The sequence below is a fragment of the Eptatretus burgeri genome, chromosome 3 (assembly GCF_056783735.1).
Source record: "Eptatretus burgeri isolate ZD-2024b chromosome 3, Ebu_testis_v1, whole genome shotgun sequence".
In the NCBI taxonomy this organism is placed as follows: Eukaryota; Metazoa; Chordata; class Myxini; order Myxiniformes; family Myxinidae; genus Eptatretus; species Eptatretus burgeri.
Window position 1 is genome coordinate 86,800,396 of NC_140963.1, and position 15,069 is coordinate 86,815,464.

General features: G+C 49.7%; 1 protein-coding gene across 2 annotated transcripts in view; it reads left to right on the forward strand.

Annotated features, from left to right (window-relative positions):
* The window catches only part of MMADHC (metabolism of cobalamin associated D), a 52,001-nt gene that overhangs the window by 6,560 nt on the left and 30,372 nt on the right, over positions 1 to 15,069 (forward strand). Inside the window, exons 1-4 of one of the 2 annotated variants that reach the window (XM_085874363.1) lie at positions 2,470 to 2,665; positions 4,854 to 4,891; positions 5,109 to 5,253; positions 11,804 to 12,009. In XM_085874363.1, coding sequence (XP_085730489.1) covers positions 4,883 to 4,891; positions 5,109 to 5,253; positions 11,804 to 12,009 — 360 coding nt within the window. In that variant the 5' untranslated portion in view covers positions 2,470 to 2,665; positions 4,854 to 4,882. Of the gene's footprint in view, positions 1 to 2,469; positions 2,666 to 4,853; positions 4,892 to 5,108; positions 5,254 to 11,803; positions 12,010 to 15,069 lie in introns of those variants that run through there. The other variant, XM_085874364.1, reaches the window with a different exon arrangement.

The following is a 15,069-nucleotide window of genomic DNA, read 5'->3' on the forward strand; positions in this document are numbered from 1 at the left end:
TTTGACTTAGGACTTACTGACTCGTCAACCAACAATAGATTTAGGAATTGGATTGAAGAATGATATTGAACAAGCTCGGGAATGGTTCTGATTATTTATTGTGTTCGATTAATTCGTTTACTGTTTACTGTTCACGACTCGATTAGGGGGTCTGATCCGAGCGTGGGTCATGTGACCACCATGGCGGTGGGGGCGCTGTGCGACCAATCAATCATAAATAACCTGGTTACGGCTCATCAAGCTGTGAAGTTTGTGCCCACTACGCTGTGAAGTTTGTGCCCACTACGCTGTGAAGTTTATGCCCACCACGCTGTGAAGTTTATGCCCACCACGCTGTGAAGTTTGTGCCCACCACGTTGGGAGTTTGTACCCACCACGCTGTGAAGTTTATGCCCACCACGCTGTGAAGTTTGTGCCCACCACGCTGTGAAGTTTATGCCCACCACGCTGTGAAGTTTATGCCCACCACGCTGTGAAGTTTGTGCCCACCACGCTGTGAAGTTTATGCCCACCACGCTGTGAAGTTTGTGCCCACCACGCTGTGAAGTTTGTGCCCACCACGCTGTGAAGTTTATGCCCACCACGCTGTGAAGTTTATGCCCACCACGCTGTGAAGTTTGTGCCCACCATGCTGTGAAGTTTATGCCCACCACGCTGTGAAGTTTGTGCCCACCACGCTGTGAAGTTTATGCCCACCACGCTGTGAAGTTTATGCCCACCACGCTGTGAAGTTTATGCCCACCACGCTGTGAAGTTTCTGCCCACCACGCTGTGAAGTTTGTTCCCATTACGCTGTGAAGTTTATGCCCACCACGCTGTGGTTTATGCCCACCACGCTTTGAAGTTTGTGCCCACCATGCTGTGAAGTTTGTGCCCACCACGCTGTGAAGTTTGTGCTCACCACGCTGTGAAGTTTGTGCCCACCACGCTGTGAAGTTTGTGCCCACCACGCTGTGAAGTTTGTGCCCACCACGCTGTGAAGTTTGTGCCCACTACGCTGTGAAGTTTATGCCCACCACGCTGTGGTTTATGCCCACCACGCTTTGAAGTTTGTGCCCACCACGCTGTGAAGTTTGTGCCCACCACGCTGTGAAGTTTGTGCCCACTACGCTGTGAAGTTTGTGCCCACTACGCTGTGAAGTTTATGCCCACCACGCTGTGGTTTATGCCCACCATGCTTTGAAGTTTGTGCTCACCACACTGTGAAGTTTGTGCTCACCACACTGTGAAGTTTGTGCTCACCACACTGTGAAGTTTGTGCTCACCACGCTGTGAAGTTTGTGCTCACCACGCTGTGAAGTTTGTGCCCACCACGCTGTGAAGTTTGTGCCCACCACGCTGTGAAGTTTGTGCCCACCACGCTGTGAAGTTTGTGCCCACCACGCTGTGAAGTTTGTGCTCACCACGCTGTGAAGTTTGTGCCCACTACGCTGTGAAGTTTGTGCTCACCACGCTGTGAAGTTTGTGCCCACTACGCTGTGAAGTTTGTGAAAAACAGACAAACAGAATAACAAAATCGATTGACCAATATACTTGAAAAATCTTCGATTTTGCAAGTAACAAATAAACAGAGAGGGGTGAAAACATAACCTCCTTCACCTTCGGTGGTGGAGATAATAACCGGGGCAGACTTGATCTTCGTAAGCTTCTAAGAAGCAACTCTCCGAGTTGTTCACGCTTCCCAATTAACAGTATTTATTCTCAAATGTTATAATTGTGAAAAGGAAAGGATAAAGGAAAGCATTGTCGTTGCTCTGGTAATTGTTTACTGTTGATAAACAATCACACAAAAAGTGAAAAAAAATGCGATCGTTTCTCGTTCTTAATTACACACAAACACATCATGGAAATTGCCTTCAGCCAGCATCGAGTGCCAACCAAGATGGCGCCCGTTAGCTGCACCACGCTCTGTGTGTTACGAACACCGATCTCTATACTAGACAATGGCAATGAGCATTGTATTTATTTTCAGTGCAGTGGAGTGGCTGTGTCCGTGTTGGCAAGTTCCACAGCCACAAGTGACGCCGTGGACGTTGATGCACTCGGTGGGTGCATGTGCCGTCACACCTGCGTGGAAAAAGTTGCGTGTAGTGTGACGTAGACTCGGAGAGGGTCACGATCTGCGCAGCAAACTGAAAAAATCTTCAATAAGTTAAACTGGAAATTGAAGGTCGAGTGCATATTTTTGGACATGCCAGAATTATCGTATATTTGGCAATTTTTGCAATTACCGATTGTACATCGTTCAAGGGTTCAAATATAATCGTACAAGTACGATAATTCTCGTAGTCTGGCAACAGACGAAACCTTGGAAGGAACGACGCTGACGTCACAGAATTCCACAATTGGTGGTGTATCGCCTCAGTTTTCTTCAGCAAGGTCGGTAACCTATTTCTTTTATAGCTTATAGTGTGAACCGTGATCCCAAATGTGCTTGGTGTTTCTAGAAAATCAGGTTATTGATTACATTAACATTTATAGATTGGTAATAATTAACATTGCACGAAATTATGAGGCCGGAGTTTTTCCGGCTTTGGATTTATCCTTTGTCGGCCTCGGATTGTTTCAAGCTTTGTAGGCCTCGGATTGTTTCAAGCTTTGAAAGCCTTTTCATCCCGTAACCAGTTTGCTGGACGTTGCACGGGTAGTGAAAACCACTCTTACGGTTTGTTTTTGTTTTGATTCTTTTCACGTTCACACTGGCCTTTTCGACTGATTTGTGGTGTTGCCATTTTGCTTGCGCCTAGTGTTGGGCCTTCTCTCACTCTCTCTCACCCTCTCACGCGCTCTCTCTCACGCGCACACACTCACGCGCTCTCTCACGCACACTCTCTCTCTCTCTCTCACACTCACACTCTCTCACGCACACTCTCACGCACACTCTCTCACGCACACTCTCTCTCTCTCTCTCACACTCACACTCTCTCACGCACACTCTCTCACGCACACTCTCTCACGCACACTCTCTCACGCACACTCTCTCACGCACACTCTCTCACGCACACTCTCTCACGCACACTCGCACACGCACACGCACGCACACGCACGCACACTCACGCACACTCACGCACACGCACGCACACTCACGCACACTCACGCTCACTCACGCACACTCACGCACACTCACGCTCACTCACGCACACTCACGCTCACTCACGCACACTCACGCACACTCACGCACACTCACGCTCACTCACGCACACTCACGCTCACTCACGCACACTCACGCTCACTCACGCACACTCACGCTCACTCACGCACACTCACGCTCACTCACTCACACGCACACTCTCACACGCACACTCTCACACGCACACTCTCACACGCACACTCTCACACGCACACTCCAATTCCACAATGGGGTTATTCCATGTCAAATCATCAAAGAATCTGCAGTCATCTCTCAGATTTTTGTAAAACTTTGGGGACCAATTGGGACCCATGAAAAACGGCAAGAACTCAAATATTTTTGCTAACAGCCTCTTAATTAGTGATACAGACTAACGAACTTTGGACTAATTAGCACGACGTCGCGAATTCAAATGGCCATATCTCTAAAAGTATAACACCGAGAGAGCTGGTTTTGGTGTCATTTTAAAGGTATTTTCATGCCGTATGAATTTGTCTGGGCAACATTTTCCTACTTCCAACCACAAAAAGGTTATCACAAAATATAAACTTCAATTGTGAATCCCCAAAAAAATGTATCCTTCAAATTTCCTCAAATTCATCCCAGAGGTACCTTATGATGTCAAGAAGCTTCCACATAAGTTTTGTGATGGGCACTCCAATAGTTTCTGAGATATGAGCAATAATGTACATGTACGTATGGCATATAGGTTCGAAAATCAGCATTTGTAATGTATTATACAATCATTCTAACCTAACCATGACAGGGAACGACCATTAATTGCTTTGAAGTATCATATACTTTCATTTTCAACTGGGCCTGAGGGGAAGAAACAAGTGCTGCTGTTGCTGCATTGAAGAGGAAATTGAAAGCCTAAGTCAGGTGAGTGAACACTGTGTACTTGAACTCAGTTATTGATTGTATAATGTGTTACAAATGCTGATTTTCGAACCTATATGCCATACGTACATGTACATTATTGCTCATATCTCAGAGACTATTGGAGTGCCCATCACAAAATTTATGTGGAAGCTTCTTGACATCACAAGGTACCTCTGGGATGAATTTGAGGAAATTTGAAGGATACATTTTTTTGGGGATTCACAATTGAAGTTTATATTTTGTGATAACTTTTTTTGTGGTTGGAGGTAGGAAAATGTTGCCCAGACAAATTCATACGGCATGAAAATACCTTTAAAATGACACCAAAACCAGCTCTCTCGGTGTTATACTTTTAGAGATATGGCCATTTGAATTCACGACGTCGTGCTAATTAGTCGAAAGTTCGTTTGTCTGTATCTCACTAATTAAGAGGCTGTCAGCAAAAATATTTGAGTTCTTGCCGTTTTTCATGGGTCCCAATTGGTCCCCAAAGTTTTACAAAAATCAGAGAGATGACGGCAGATTCTTTGATGATTTGACATGGAATGACCCAATGGTGCCACAAAAACTGGAATTCTCACTCTCCATGGTGAATGTTCTTACGTGTTATTTCAAGTGGAATCTTTAATCTGTTGAATGTTGTAGATTACTCAGGGTTCGTGTTTGTGAAGTCAGTTATACCTCGTGGAATAAAGCTTGTACGTGGATTGCTCTCTTTACTTCGAGTCTTGCACTGTGGTTTCAAATGACATGTACAATAACAAAGTGAACAATTATGATCTGAAATGAAATCCTAGTTTTGTAATTGATATTTCTTTTTTAAATGATACTCTCTTTTCAGAAGCATTAACTGCTGCTAATCATCAAAAGATGACGCAAGTAAGTATTGTATTGTTTATTATTGTTGTTATTATTATGATTACCTTTTTTTTTGTGTATCTTGTAAAAAATGCGATCTCAGCACAACCTCATGTTTCCTTACAGGAGTGATTGTATGTCCAGGTGGTGGTTTGTTGACCCCCCCCCCCACCCCCCTCACCACACTCATCTTATTGAGCCGCACTGTGTGTTTACGAAGTTGTGTTTTATGCTCCAGGTGTTGGGTAGCTCTGTTCGGCTGGTGAGCTATGCTGCGGGTATGCAGTACTTGTTGCGGCGTCTGTCTGCCGTACGGCTCTTCTCCACACACCGCACCTGGGGGCAAGACCAGCTTGATATGGCATTGGCAGCCTCACACACTGGTATGGTCTAAGCCCCTCAGCCTTCACCCATTTATCTGTTTTGCTCTTTCTTGGTTGTAGCGTATTTCTTGTCGCAATATATATATATATATATATATAAAAGTGTACTTCATCTTGTGCGTCGGTTTATCCTATCCGCTCGGTGGCTGTCCTGTCCATCCTTTCGGCACTGAATTCTGTTGGGAGGTCGCTGTGGTCAAGCGATCTCCTTTTTCAACCATGGAAGCTAACCTGACTGAAGGTAACTTTAGGTCACTGCCTTCCCTGCCCTCCCTCAACTCAAATGGCATTACTGCAGACTTGGCCAGATATAAGGCAGAATGTCTTAACTCTGAGTTTGCCTCCAAATCTCATGTACCAAACCCATTGTATCCATCATGTCCAATAAGGTGAAGAAGCCTCTGTCCAGCCATGACCCTGCCTCAGTGACCGTCACAAATTGCATTAACGCCCATGTTCTCAAATCCTGCTCTGCTGCTCTTCTCTTTTGGCCGGCTCGTGTCTTCTTGGAAATTAGTAAAGCTCACTCCTGTACACAAGCAGAGTATTAAAAATTGATCCTCTCAGCAACAGACCATTGAGCTTGGTTCCAGTATAAGCAAAGTCATGAAATCCATCATTGCTGCTGATGTCATCTTTGCTGTTTTTAAACAGTCTGATCTTCCATGACCATCAATTTGAATTCTGTCCTGATCCATTCAACTCTGGACATGCTGCTGCTTCTCTTTCAGCAATGGTGGAGGCTTTCAATCTCTAACCAAAGGTTAGGACCATCTCTCTAGAAATATCGCGTGCATCCAACACAGTCTGACATCCTGCTTTTCTTGCCAAGCTCTCTGTCTGTGGCATTTGAGGCCATTTTCATTCCTTGATTTCTGACTTCCTCCATTTGTGGAGTCAACTCCTTGCTGTCAATGGAATCCTCTACTCTCCTTTCCTCTACACCCCTCTCCCAGTGGAGGTTGGAATTCCCCAAGGCAGTGTCTCCGGCCCAGTCTTGTTTCCTATCCACGTACGTGACTTCTCTGTTTTGGGAAACCTCCTCTTCCCTTTTGCAAATTCCTCCACACTGTGTTGTACAAGATCCTGTGCTGTGTCACGTGATTGGGTTTTCGTATATCATGCCTCGCCCGCTAGGGGTGGCAGGAATGTGCTCCTGGTCGCGCAATAAAGCGGAGTAGATGGTGGCCCGCGTGCTTCTTGCGTCCCACTGCACCTCGTACACTCTAGTTGGCGACGAGGATGGTTGCATACGGACTTATGCCCGTTTTCGACGGGGACGACTTCGAATTGTTTTCGGAGCAATTGGAATGCTATTTCCACGCGAACAATGTGGTCGACGAGAGCAAGCAGAAGTCGATCTTGCTCGCTTCGCTTTCGCCGGAGCATTATCGGCTGCTGGGTGATTTAGTGGCACCGAACAGGCCCCGGGATGACGGGCTGTCGTTTCGGGACATTGTGGAGAAAATGAAAGCACGCATGGCGCCGGAGAAGTCGTTGCAGCTCGCTCGATTCCAGTTCGATCGCCTCTCGAAAGGGGCAGAGGAACGCGTCGCTGAGTTCGTGGCGCGGATTAAGCGTTCTTCCGTGGCCTGCAAGTTCACGGCGGGGGAGCGGCCAGCTCGGCTCAGAGATCGTTTTATTGCTGGTTTACGAGATGCGAAGATGGTTTCAGCGGTTTTACGGCTGAAGGATGAAGCCATTACATTCGACTTGGCGGTCAGCACGGCTACAGCGGTCGAGCAGACTCGTGGGGATGTTCGAGCCATCACCGGCCACGCGGGGTCGCGAGCACCCCGGGACGCGGCACGACCTTCGATGCGGATCGGACGTCGCCACGCGGCCGCGCGTGTGGCGGGGTGACCCCGCGGACATGCTTGGGATGTGGAGGTCGACACCTGCGCCGTGCATGCCCGTGTAAAGGCAACGTGTGTTTGAATTGTCACAAGGTGGGTCATTTGGTGCGTGTGTGCCGTGGGGCAACGGCCACCGTTAAGGTTGTGGACGGCGATGTGCGAGGCGACTCGGGGCGGAACCAGCGGCCGTTGTTGAGCCTGTTTTCAATTGGCCCAGCGACGGCGCGCCCGATGACGGTGGAGGTCGAAGTGAACGAAACGCCGATCACGTTCCAGGTCGATACGGGAGCAGCGGTGTCGCTCATCGGCGAGCAGACCGCGCGTAGACTCAACGGCCTGAAGCTTATCAGGTCAAACCTCACACTTTTCACGTACACCCGCGAGAAGATAACGCCAGTCGGGATGGCAGACGTGTCTGTGCGGTACCAAGGCCAGGTCGCCACGCTTCGGGTGTACGTCGTGCGGGGGAGCGGGCCGTCTCTCCTCCGCCGAGATTGGATGGCCCGCATCAGGCTAGACTGGGCCGCAGTTCACCTTGTGCAACCCGTGCCGAGCCGGTGGGAGGATCAGTTGGAGGAGATTCTTCAAAGACATCAAGGGTTGTTTAGCGACGACCTTGGGAAACTCAAGGGCATGGAGGCAAAACTCTTCTTGAAGGAGGGGGTGGTTCCTCGGTTTTGTAAACCGCGTCCGGTGCCGTATGCCCTGCGGGACAAGGTCAAGGGTGAACTGGATAGGCTGGAGGCCTGTGGAGTGATCGAACGGGTGTCGTGCTCGGATTGGGCCACCCCGGTTGTCACGGTGCTGAAACGGAATGGAGACGTCCGATTGTGCGGGGACTTCAAATCCACGGTTAACCCGGAGCTCAGCGTGGAGCAATATCCATTGCCGTCAATCGATGAAATATATGCGCGGTTGGCGGGGAGTCAATACTTCACGAAGCTAGACCTGCGTGATGCATATTTTCACCTGCCGATGGATCCCGGGAGTAGCGAGCTTTTGACAATCAACATGTGTCAAGGACTCTATCGATATACCCGACTCTGTTTTGGGATTGCTTCGGCCCCAGCTTTGTGGCAGAAAGCCATGGATCAGGTTTGCATTGGCCTGCCCGCTCAGACCTACCTGGACGATGTGCTCATTGCGGGGAAAACGGCGGACGAGCATCTTGCGAACATTGCCCAAGTGCTGACAAAGCTAGAAGCGTGCGGCCTGCGCTTGAACAGGGACAAGTGCGCGTTCTTCAAGCAGCGCTTGGAATACCTCGGGCACATCATCACGCCGGAGGGGCTGTTGAAAGGTCCTTGGAAGGTGGAAGCGATTCAACACATGCCACCGCCTCGCGACAAGACGCAGCTGCGCTCGTTCATTGGTATGGCCCAGTATTACCAGAGGTTCGTGCGCGGGCTCAGCTCACAACTTGCGCCGTTAACGCGGTTGCTCAAGAAGGACGAGCGCTGGGCTTGGGGGCCTGCACACCAGGCGTCGTTCGACCGCGTCAAGCGGCTGCTCACAGAAGATACGGTCCTCGTGCACTACGAGCCTGCGCGTCCGCTCCTCTTGGCATGCGACAGCTCTGCATATGGCATCGGGGCAGTGCTCTCCCACAGGATGGACGATGGTTCCGAGCGGCCTGTTTGTTTTGCATCCCGGACCCTGTCCACAGCAGAGCGCGGATATGCCCAGATTGAGCGTGAGGCTCTCAGCCTCGTCTGGGGTGTGCGGAGGTTTCATCAATACCTGCTGGGGCGGCATTTCACTTTGCAGACAGATCACAAACCGCTTCAATTCATCCTGAGACCCGAACGCGGGGTGCCGGTGGTAGCAGCCGCGCGAATACAGCGGTGGTGTCTGTTTCTGGGTGCTTACGATTATGATATTCAGTTCCGAAGCACCGAGAAGCATGCTAACTGCGACGGGCTCTCACGCTTGCCGTGTGCGGAGGGTCCAGCTGCATCTGAGTTCAGCGACCGGGTCGATGTGTTCGCGCTGGGCCAGGTCCAAAGCGGGCCGGTCACGGCCAGGCAGGTCGCGGTGGAATCGGCTCATGATCCGGTGCTTGCCCGTGTCGTCCAGGCGATTTCTACGGGGAATTGGAGCGATCTGCCTTCGACACCGGCATTTCAACCTTTCACGTCACGCGCAGCAGAGCTGTCGTTGGTCCAACGGTGCGTAATTTGGGGAATGAGGACCGTGATTCCACTGAAGTTCAGGCAGCGGTGTTTGGATGAGCTGCATGTCAGTCACCTTGGCATCGTGAAGACCAAGAGTCTTGCTCGAAGCCTGTTGTGGTGGCCGGGGTTGGACAAAGACATTGAGCAGTTGGTTAAGCGTTGCGCCACGTGCCAGACAGATGCTGATAATAACCCGCGTCGAGCTTCGGGTCTCTGGCCTGTGCCAGACCGAGCTTGGCAGAGGGTCCATGTAGATTTTGCGGGACCGGTTAATGGCAAAATGTTTTTGATTGTGATTGATGCATTCTCTAAATGGCCGGAGGTTGTAGTAATGCAGCATACTTCAGCAAGCATTACGGTAGAGAAGCTGCGGACGATCTTTGCTAATAAAGGGTTGCCGGAGATCCTGGTCTCTGATAATGGTCCGCAGTTCATCGCGGGTGTATTTGATGAGTTTATGCGCCAGAATGGTATTCGACATCTAAGGTCCGCACCGTATCATCCTGAGACGAATGGGCAGGCTGAGTCGTTTGTTAAGATGTTGAAACGGGCTTTGCGCAGGGGGGGTGTTGCACCTGTGCAGACAGTGGTCGATGTCTTTTTGCTCCATTACAGGAACGCAGTTCATCCTGTCACGGGTGATTCGCCTGCCATTCGTCTCTATGGACGGGCATTGCGGTCCAGGCTGGATTTGCTGCGACCTGGAGGGTCGGGGAGTGGGGCAATGTCGCGTCCGACGCGGTTGCGCAGCTTCGAGGTGGGGCAGCGGGTAATGGTACGCGATTATTTCCACGGTTCCAAATGGGTGCCGGCGGTGGTCTCTGTGGTGCTGGGGCCGGCGAATTGCATGGTGCGGACTGATGGTGGGGATGTGTGGAAGCGGCACGTAGACCAAATGCATGATCGCTGTTCAGCGTCACCCCCCCCACACCTCCCTGGGCCGAACGATGCGGGACCCCCACCGGTAGTATCGCCGGCACCTGACGTTGTGTCGCCGGGGCTGGTTGGGCCGACGCCAAGGGGGTCTTCGCCTGATGCCGTCCTACCCGGGGACGTCGAGCAGGCTGGGCGGTCGGGGGTGGCTGGTGTTGCCGAAAGTGCGAGTCCGGCGACGGTGTCACCTCGACCGAGCCGGGAGGAATCTGAGCCTGGGCTGTCTGGTGGCGCTGCCCGTCCGAGGCGGCTCAGGGTGCGGCCGCGGTACTTGGAGGATTATGAGTGTTGATGGGTTTCAGATGGTCATGTTGTGATTGTCCGTTCATCGTGTGACGGGTCATTTTACGAGGGGAGGAGTGTGCTGTGTCACGTGATTGGGTTTTCGTATATCATGCCTCGCCCACTAGGGGTGGCAGGAATGTGCTCCTGGTCGCGCAATAAAGCGGAGTAGATGGTGGCCCGCGTGCTTCTTGCGTCCCACTGCACCTCGTACACTCTAGATCCCATCTCCCTGGTTTGGTAGATCCCATCTCCCTACAGCTGCATCACTGCTGGTCTGATAAATTTAACATTTCTTTCAATCCTTGAAAGTCTCATCCAGTCACACCACAAGCATCCTCAAATGAAACCACCTATTTCCATGTTCAGCCATTCGGAAGGTTCTCTTCTTACAGGCTTCACCATAAGCTGTGATCTCACTTCATCAAACCTTATAGCAAAGCTGGTCTTCTAAGCCACTTACAGACTGGGCATCCTCAGTCGCTCCAAATCCTTCCTGGGGTGGGGAGGGAGTGAGGGAGGGAAGGCTATCATTTATTATTTATTGGCATCACTGGATCTTACCGATGATATTTTTATTTATTTTTTTATGTTGGTTTGTTTCATTGTCATACAAGTCAACATCATCATCTTTGCCTTTTTGTTAATACTCGATGACCTTTTGCCTTAAAAAAAAAAAAATTGGCCTCACTTGTTTATTTAAAGCAAGGAAACGTATAAGTGTCTGTTGTTGCACGCACCTCATTTTTAGGTCACCTGGACTTTCGTCCGGTGAGCTTATGCGATCGAGGAGTGTGATTGATTGAGTGAGTGAGTCAGTCAGTCAGTCAGTCAGTCAGTCCTTCTGTACACATTTCAGTCATTAACGCTTGAACCAAAACACAATTTTTATGAAACTTGGCCACAAGCTTCATATCTGATGCTTCATATCTGATGAAGATTTATTGACTGCACCAAAATCTGTGCTCATTGAGGAGGGTTTTGTGGGGCTTTTTTGACTCCCACCTCCCTCCCCCTCCCCCCCCTACCCCCCAAAAAATGTATTTGTTCTCTTCTCTGAAACTACACACAACTTTGATGAAACTTGACCACAACCTTCATCATCTGTGATGTACCAACGTTTGTTCATGGCATTAAAAAAAAAAAATCAGGGTCGTGGGGGGAGGAGTGGGGGGAGGGGTGAGGGGTGGGTTTGAGTGACTGTTGCTCCTGATCAGGTGAGCTTCAGAACACATGGTCCTATTTTTTTTGACATAAGTAAAAAGTTTTCTGGAGTTTAAATTCTTGTCTTTGATGTATCTGCAGGAGTGCAAACAGTGTGGCCAGATGAAAAAATGGGGCCATTTGGAATGTGTGACAGCCGCTTCAAGTTACCTGGCAACGTGGGCTTTGCCTCTCAACTGCATGATGCTGAAGCATGCAGCAAACCTCCATTGCCTGACATTTTGTCGCAGCCTTTGGCGCACGATCGGCAGTCCCTTTTCCTGTCACAGGTCATCTGCGAATCACAGGCAAGGCTTTGGTTCTGCTCTTGGAAGCGACCTTCTTAATGTGTATGGGAAATGCCAAGTTAAATCTATCACCAATCCCCTTCTGGTGAAACGACCTAAATCCAGGATCACTGCTCACCTCCACTCATTTGTTTCTCCTTTTTTCACATCTGTGGAACTAACTTCCACATTCTCTTCAATTTAACTCTTCCCTCCATTTCTTCAAAACAGTTGTTCACCATCATCCCACATCCAAATCCATTATCTTTTCTTCCCCCATTAACCACCATACCAAGCCTATTTCCTTCCAAATTTCCAGTTACCTATGCTACCCAAGGTGAAGGTGGTTATGTTTTCACCCCTCTCTGTCTGTTTGTCTGTCTGTCTCTTTGTGCAGGATATCTCAAAAAGTTGTGCACGGATCCGGATGAAATTTGTTGGGCAGGTTGGATGTGTGACAAGGACAAACGAATTATATTTTGGTGAAGATCCGGATGCAGGTCCGACAACTGGAATTTTAAAGTGATTCTTCACCATTGAGAGATAGGGCCAAAAATGATATAGAGCACGATATCTCAAAAAGTTGCAGATGGATTCGGATGAATCTTGGTGGATATGTTGGGTATCAGACGAGGAAGAACTGATTCGATTTTGGTGGTGATCCGGATCTGGGCACGAGAATTATTTAATTTTTGAAGTGATTCTTCACCATTGAGAGATCGGGCCAAAAACGATGTAGTACTATATAGCATGATATTTCAAAAATATATTTGGGCTGATATGTTCTCGTGGATCAGGCATTATGTGGCGGAGGTATGCTCTCCCCCTTCTACCCTTCTAGTTGCGGCTGTATTCGTTGCTGTTTTGGTTTCATGTGTGGCATCTTCTTTTCGCACCCATTTTTGAAATTTATTTTGCTACGAAGGTTAGGGATACCTTTTCTGGCTTGCTGTGTGTGTTTCAGGAGCATCACTCCATACAGGTGATTCTCATCCCGCTTACAGGGGAATTCGCGCATTACGTTCATCCAAGCCCATCCCTCGGAGCACTACAGTTCGAGCAGAGAGTGGTAGGCTCTTGACAGAGGAGTCTGAAGTGAAGGCCCGCTGGGCCGGTTACTTTGAGCGGTTGTACCAGGCTGATCCCCCAACTGTCGAGTTGGACGTCAAGGGTGTTACAATCCCTGTTGCTGACCCTCGAATCAACTGTGGTCCACCTACGCTTGTGGAAACACGGGCTGCGGTGAACCAGTTGAAACGGGGCAAAGCTCCAGGGATCTGTGGCATCCATGCCGAACTTCTCAAGGCTGGTGGAAATGCTGCACTCGTGTCGTTGCATGCAGTTTTGTGCTCTGCCTCGAACACAGGCATCATCCCAACTGACTGGAAGAGGGGCCTTGTTGTCCCTCTCTGGAAAGGGAAGGGTGATCGCCAAGACTGCAACAACTACCGAGGGGTGACGCTGCTCTCAGTGCCGGGCAAGGTCTTTGCTCGGATAATTCTCGATAGGGTTCGCCACCATCTGCTTGAGCACCAGCGTCCAGAGCAGTCAGGCTTTACACCAAAGAGGTCAACGATTGACCGTATCCTTGCACTTCGTGTCCTCACCGAACGCAGACGAGAGTTTCGGCAGGGGCTGCTTGCAGCCTATGTTGATCTCTGTAAAGCGTTCAATTCAGTGAATCGGGATGTCCTCTGGAGGATTCTTGGTCTTCGTGGGGTGCCACCAAAACTGATCGATCTGATGTCTGAACTCTACTCTGGTACTGAGAGTGCTGTGAAGTGTGGTGGTACCATTTCTGACTTATTTCTAGTTGTTACTGGAGTTCGTCAGGGATGTGTACTTGCCCCCACACTTTTCAGCACTTGTATGGACTGGATTCTAGGGAGGATGTCGGAGAGATCAAGTTGCGGTGCGTCATTTGGGAATGTCAAGATCTCGGACCTTGACTTTGCAGATGATGCAGTCATCTTTGCGGAGACTTTAGACATCCTCTTGGGGGCCCTCGAGGTGCTGAATGAGGAGTCGGAGCCGTTGGGATTACGGGTTTCTTGGGTCAAAACTAAGATCCAGGCTTTCGGTGACATCTTGGATGCTGCTGTCCTGTCTGTGTCTGTTTGTGGTGAGGATGTTGAGGTCGTGGAGAGATTCACTTACCTTGGCAGTGATATTCATGTCTCTGCTGGCTGCGAGTCAGAGGTCAATAGACGTCTGGGTCGGGCCTGGGGAGTCATGGATTCACTGGATCATGGGGTGTGGCGCTGCCGGTACCTGTGCGGGAGGACGAAAGTCCGAGTCTTCAGGTCCTTGGTACTTCCAGTCTTGCTCTATGGGTGCGAGACTTGGACTCTGACCAAGGATCTGAGACGGAGACTTAATTCCTTTGGTACCAGGTCTCTTCAGAGAATCCTTGGCTATCGCTGGTTGGATTTTGTGTCCAACGAGCAGTTGCTGAGAGAGACTCGGATGAGATTTGTTACCTGCATAGTCCGTGAGCGTCAGTTGCGGCTGTATGGACATGTGGCTCGTTTTCCTGACTCTGATCCTGCTCACCAGATTCTCTCAGCGAGGGAGTCTCATGAGTGGAGGAGGCCAGTGGGTCGACCACGTGCCTCATGGTTGCAACAGGTTAACCATCATCTCAAGGAGATGGGGATGGGCCTGGCATCTGCCTGGGGGATGGCCAGACGGAGGCCCCTGGAGTACCGGCGGAAAGTGGACGCAGCGACGTGCTGTTCTGGCACATGCTCCCATACCTGACCTGACCTGTGTGTGTTTACATACAAGTTAGATTTGGTATTCTCTTGAAATTTTCATGGATTCAGCCAATCCTACAGTTGTCATGTCATATTCTGTGCACTTTGAGCTCCATCCATCATACCTCCTCATCTCGGCAGGTGTGTTCTTGTGATGCACTCATTTTTGTAGACCATATTGTGGATGGTGAGGACTTTCCTTGTTTTTATATCTAGTTTATTGATTTCTGCTTGTGGCCAGTTTATTATTCCACAACTGTATTGGAATACTGGTACTGCCACTTGGTTTTTGGCTTTGATTTAGTTTCTTTGGGGAGAAGTATGT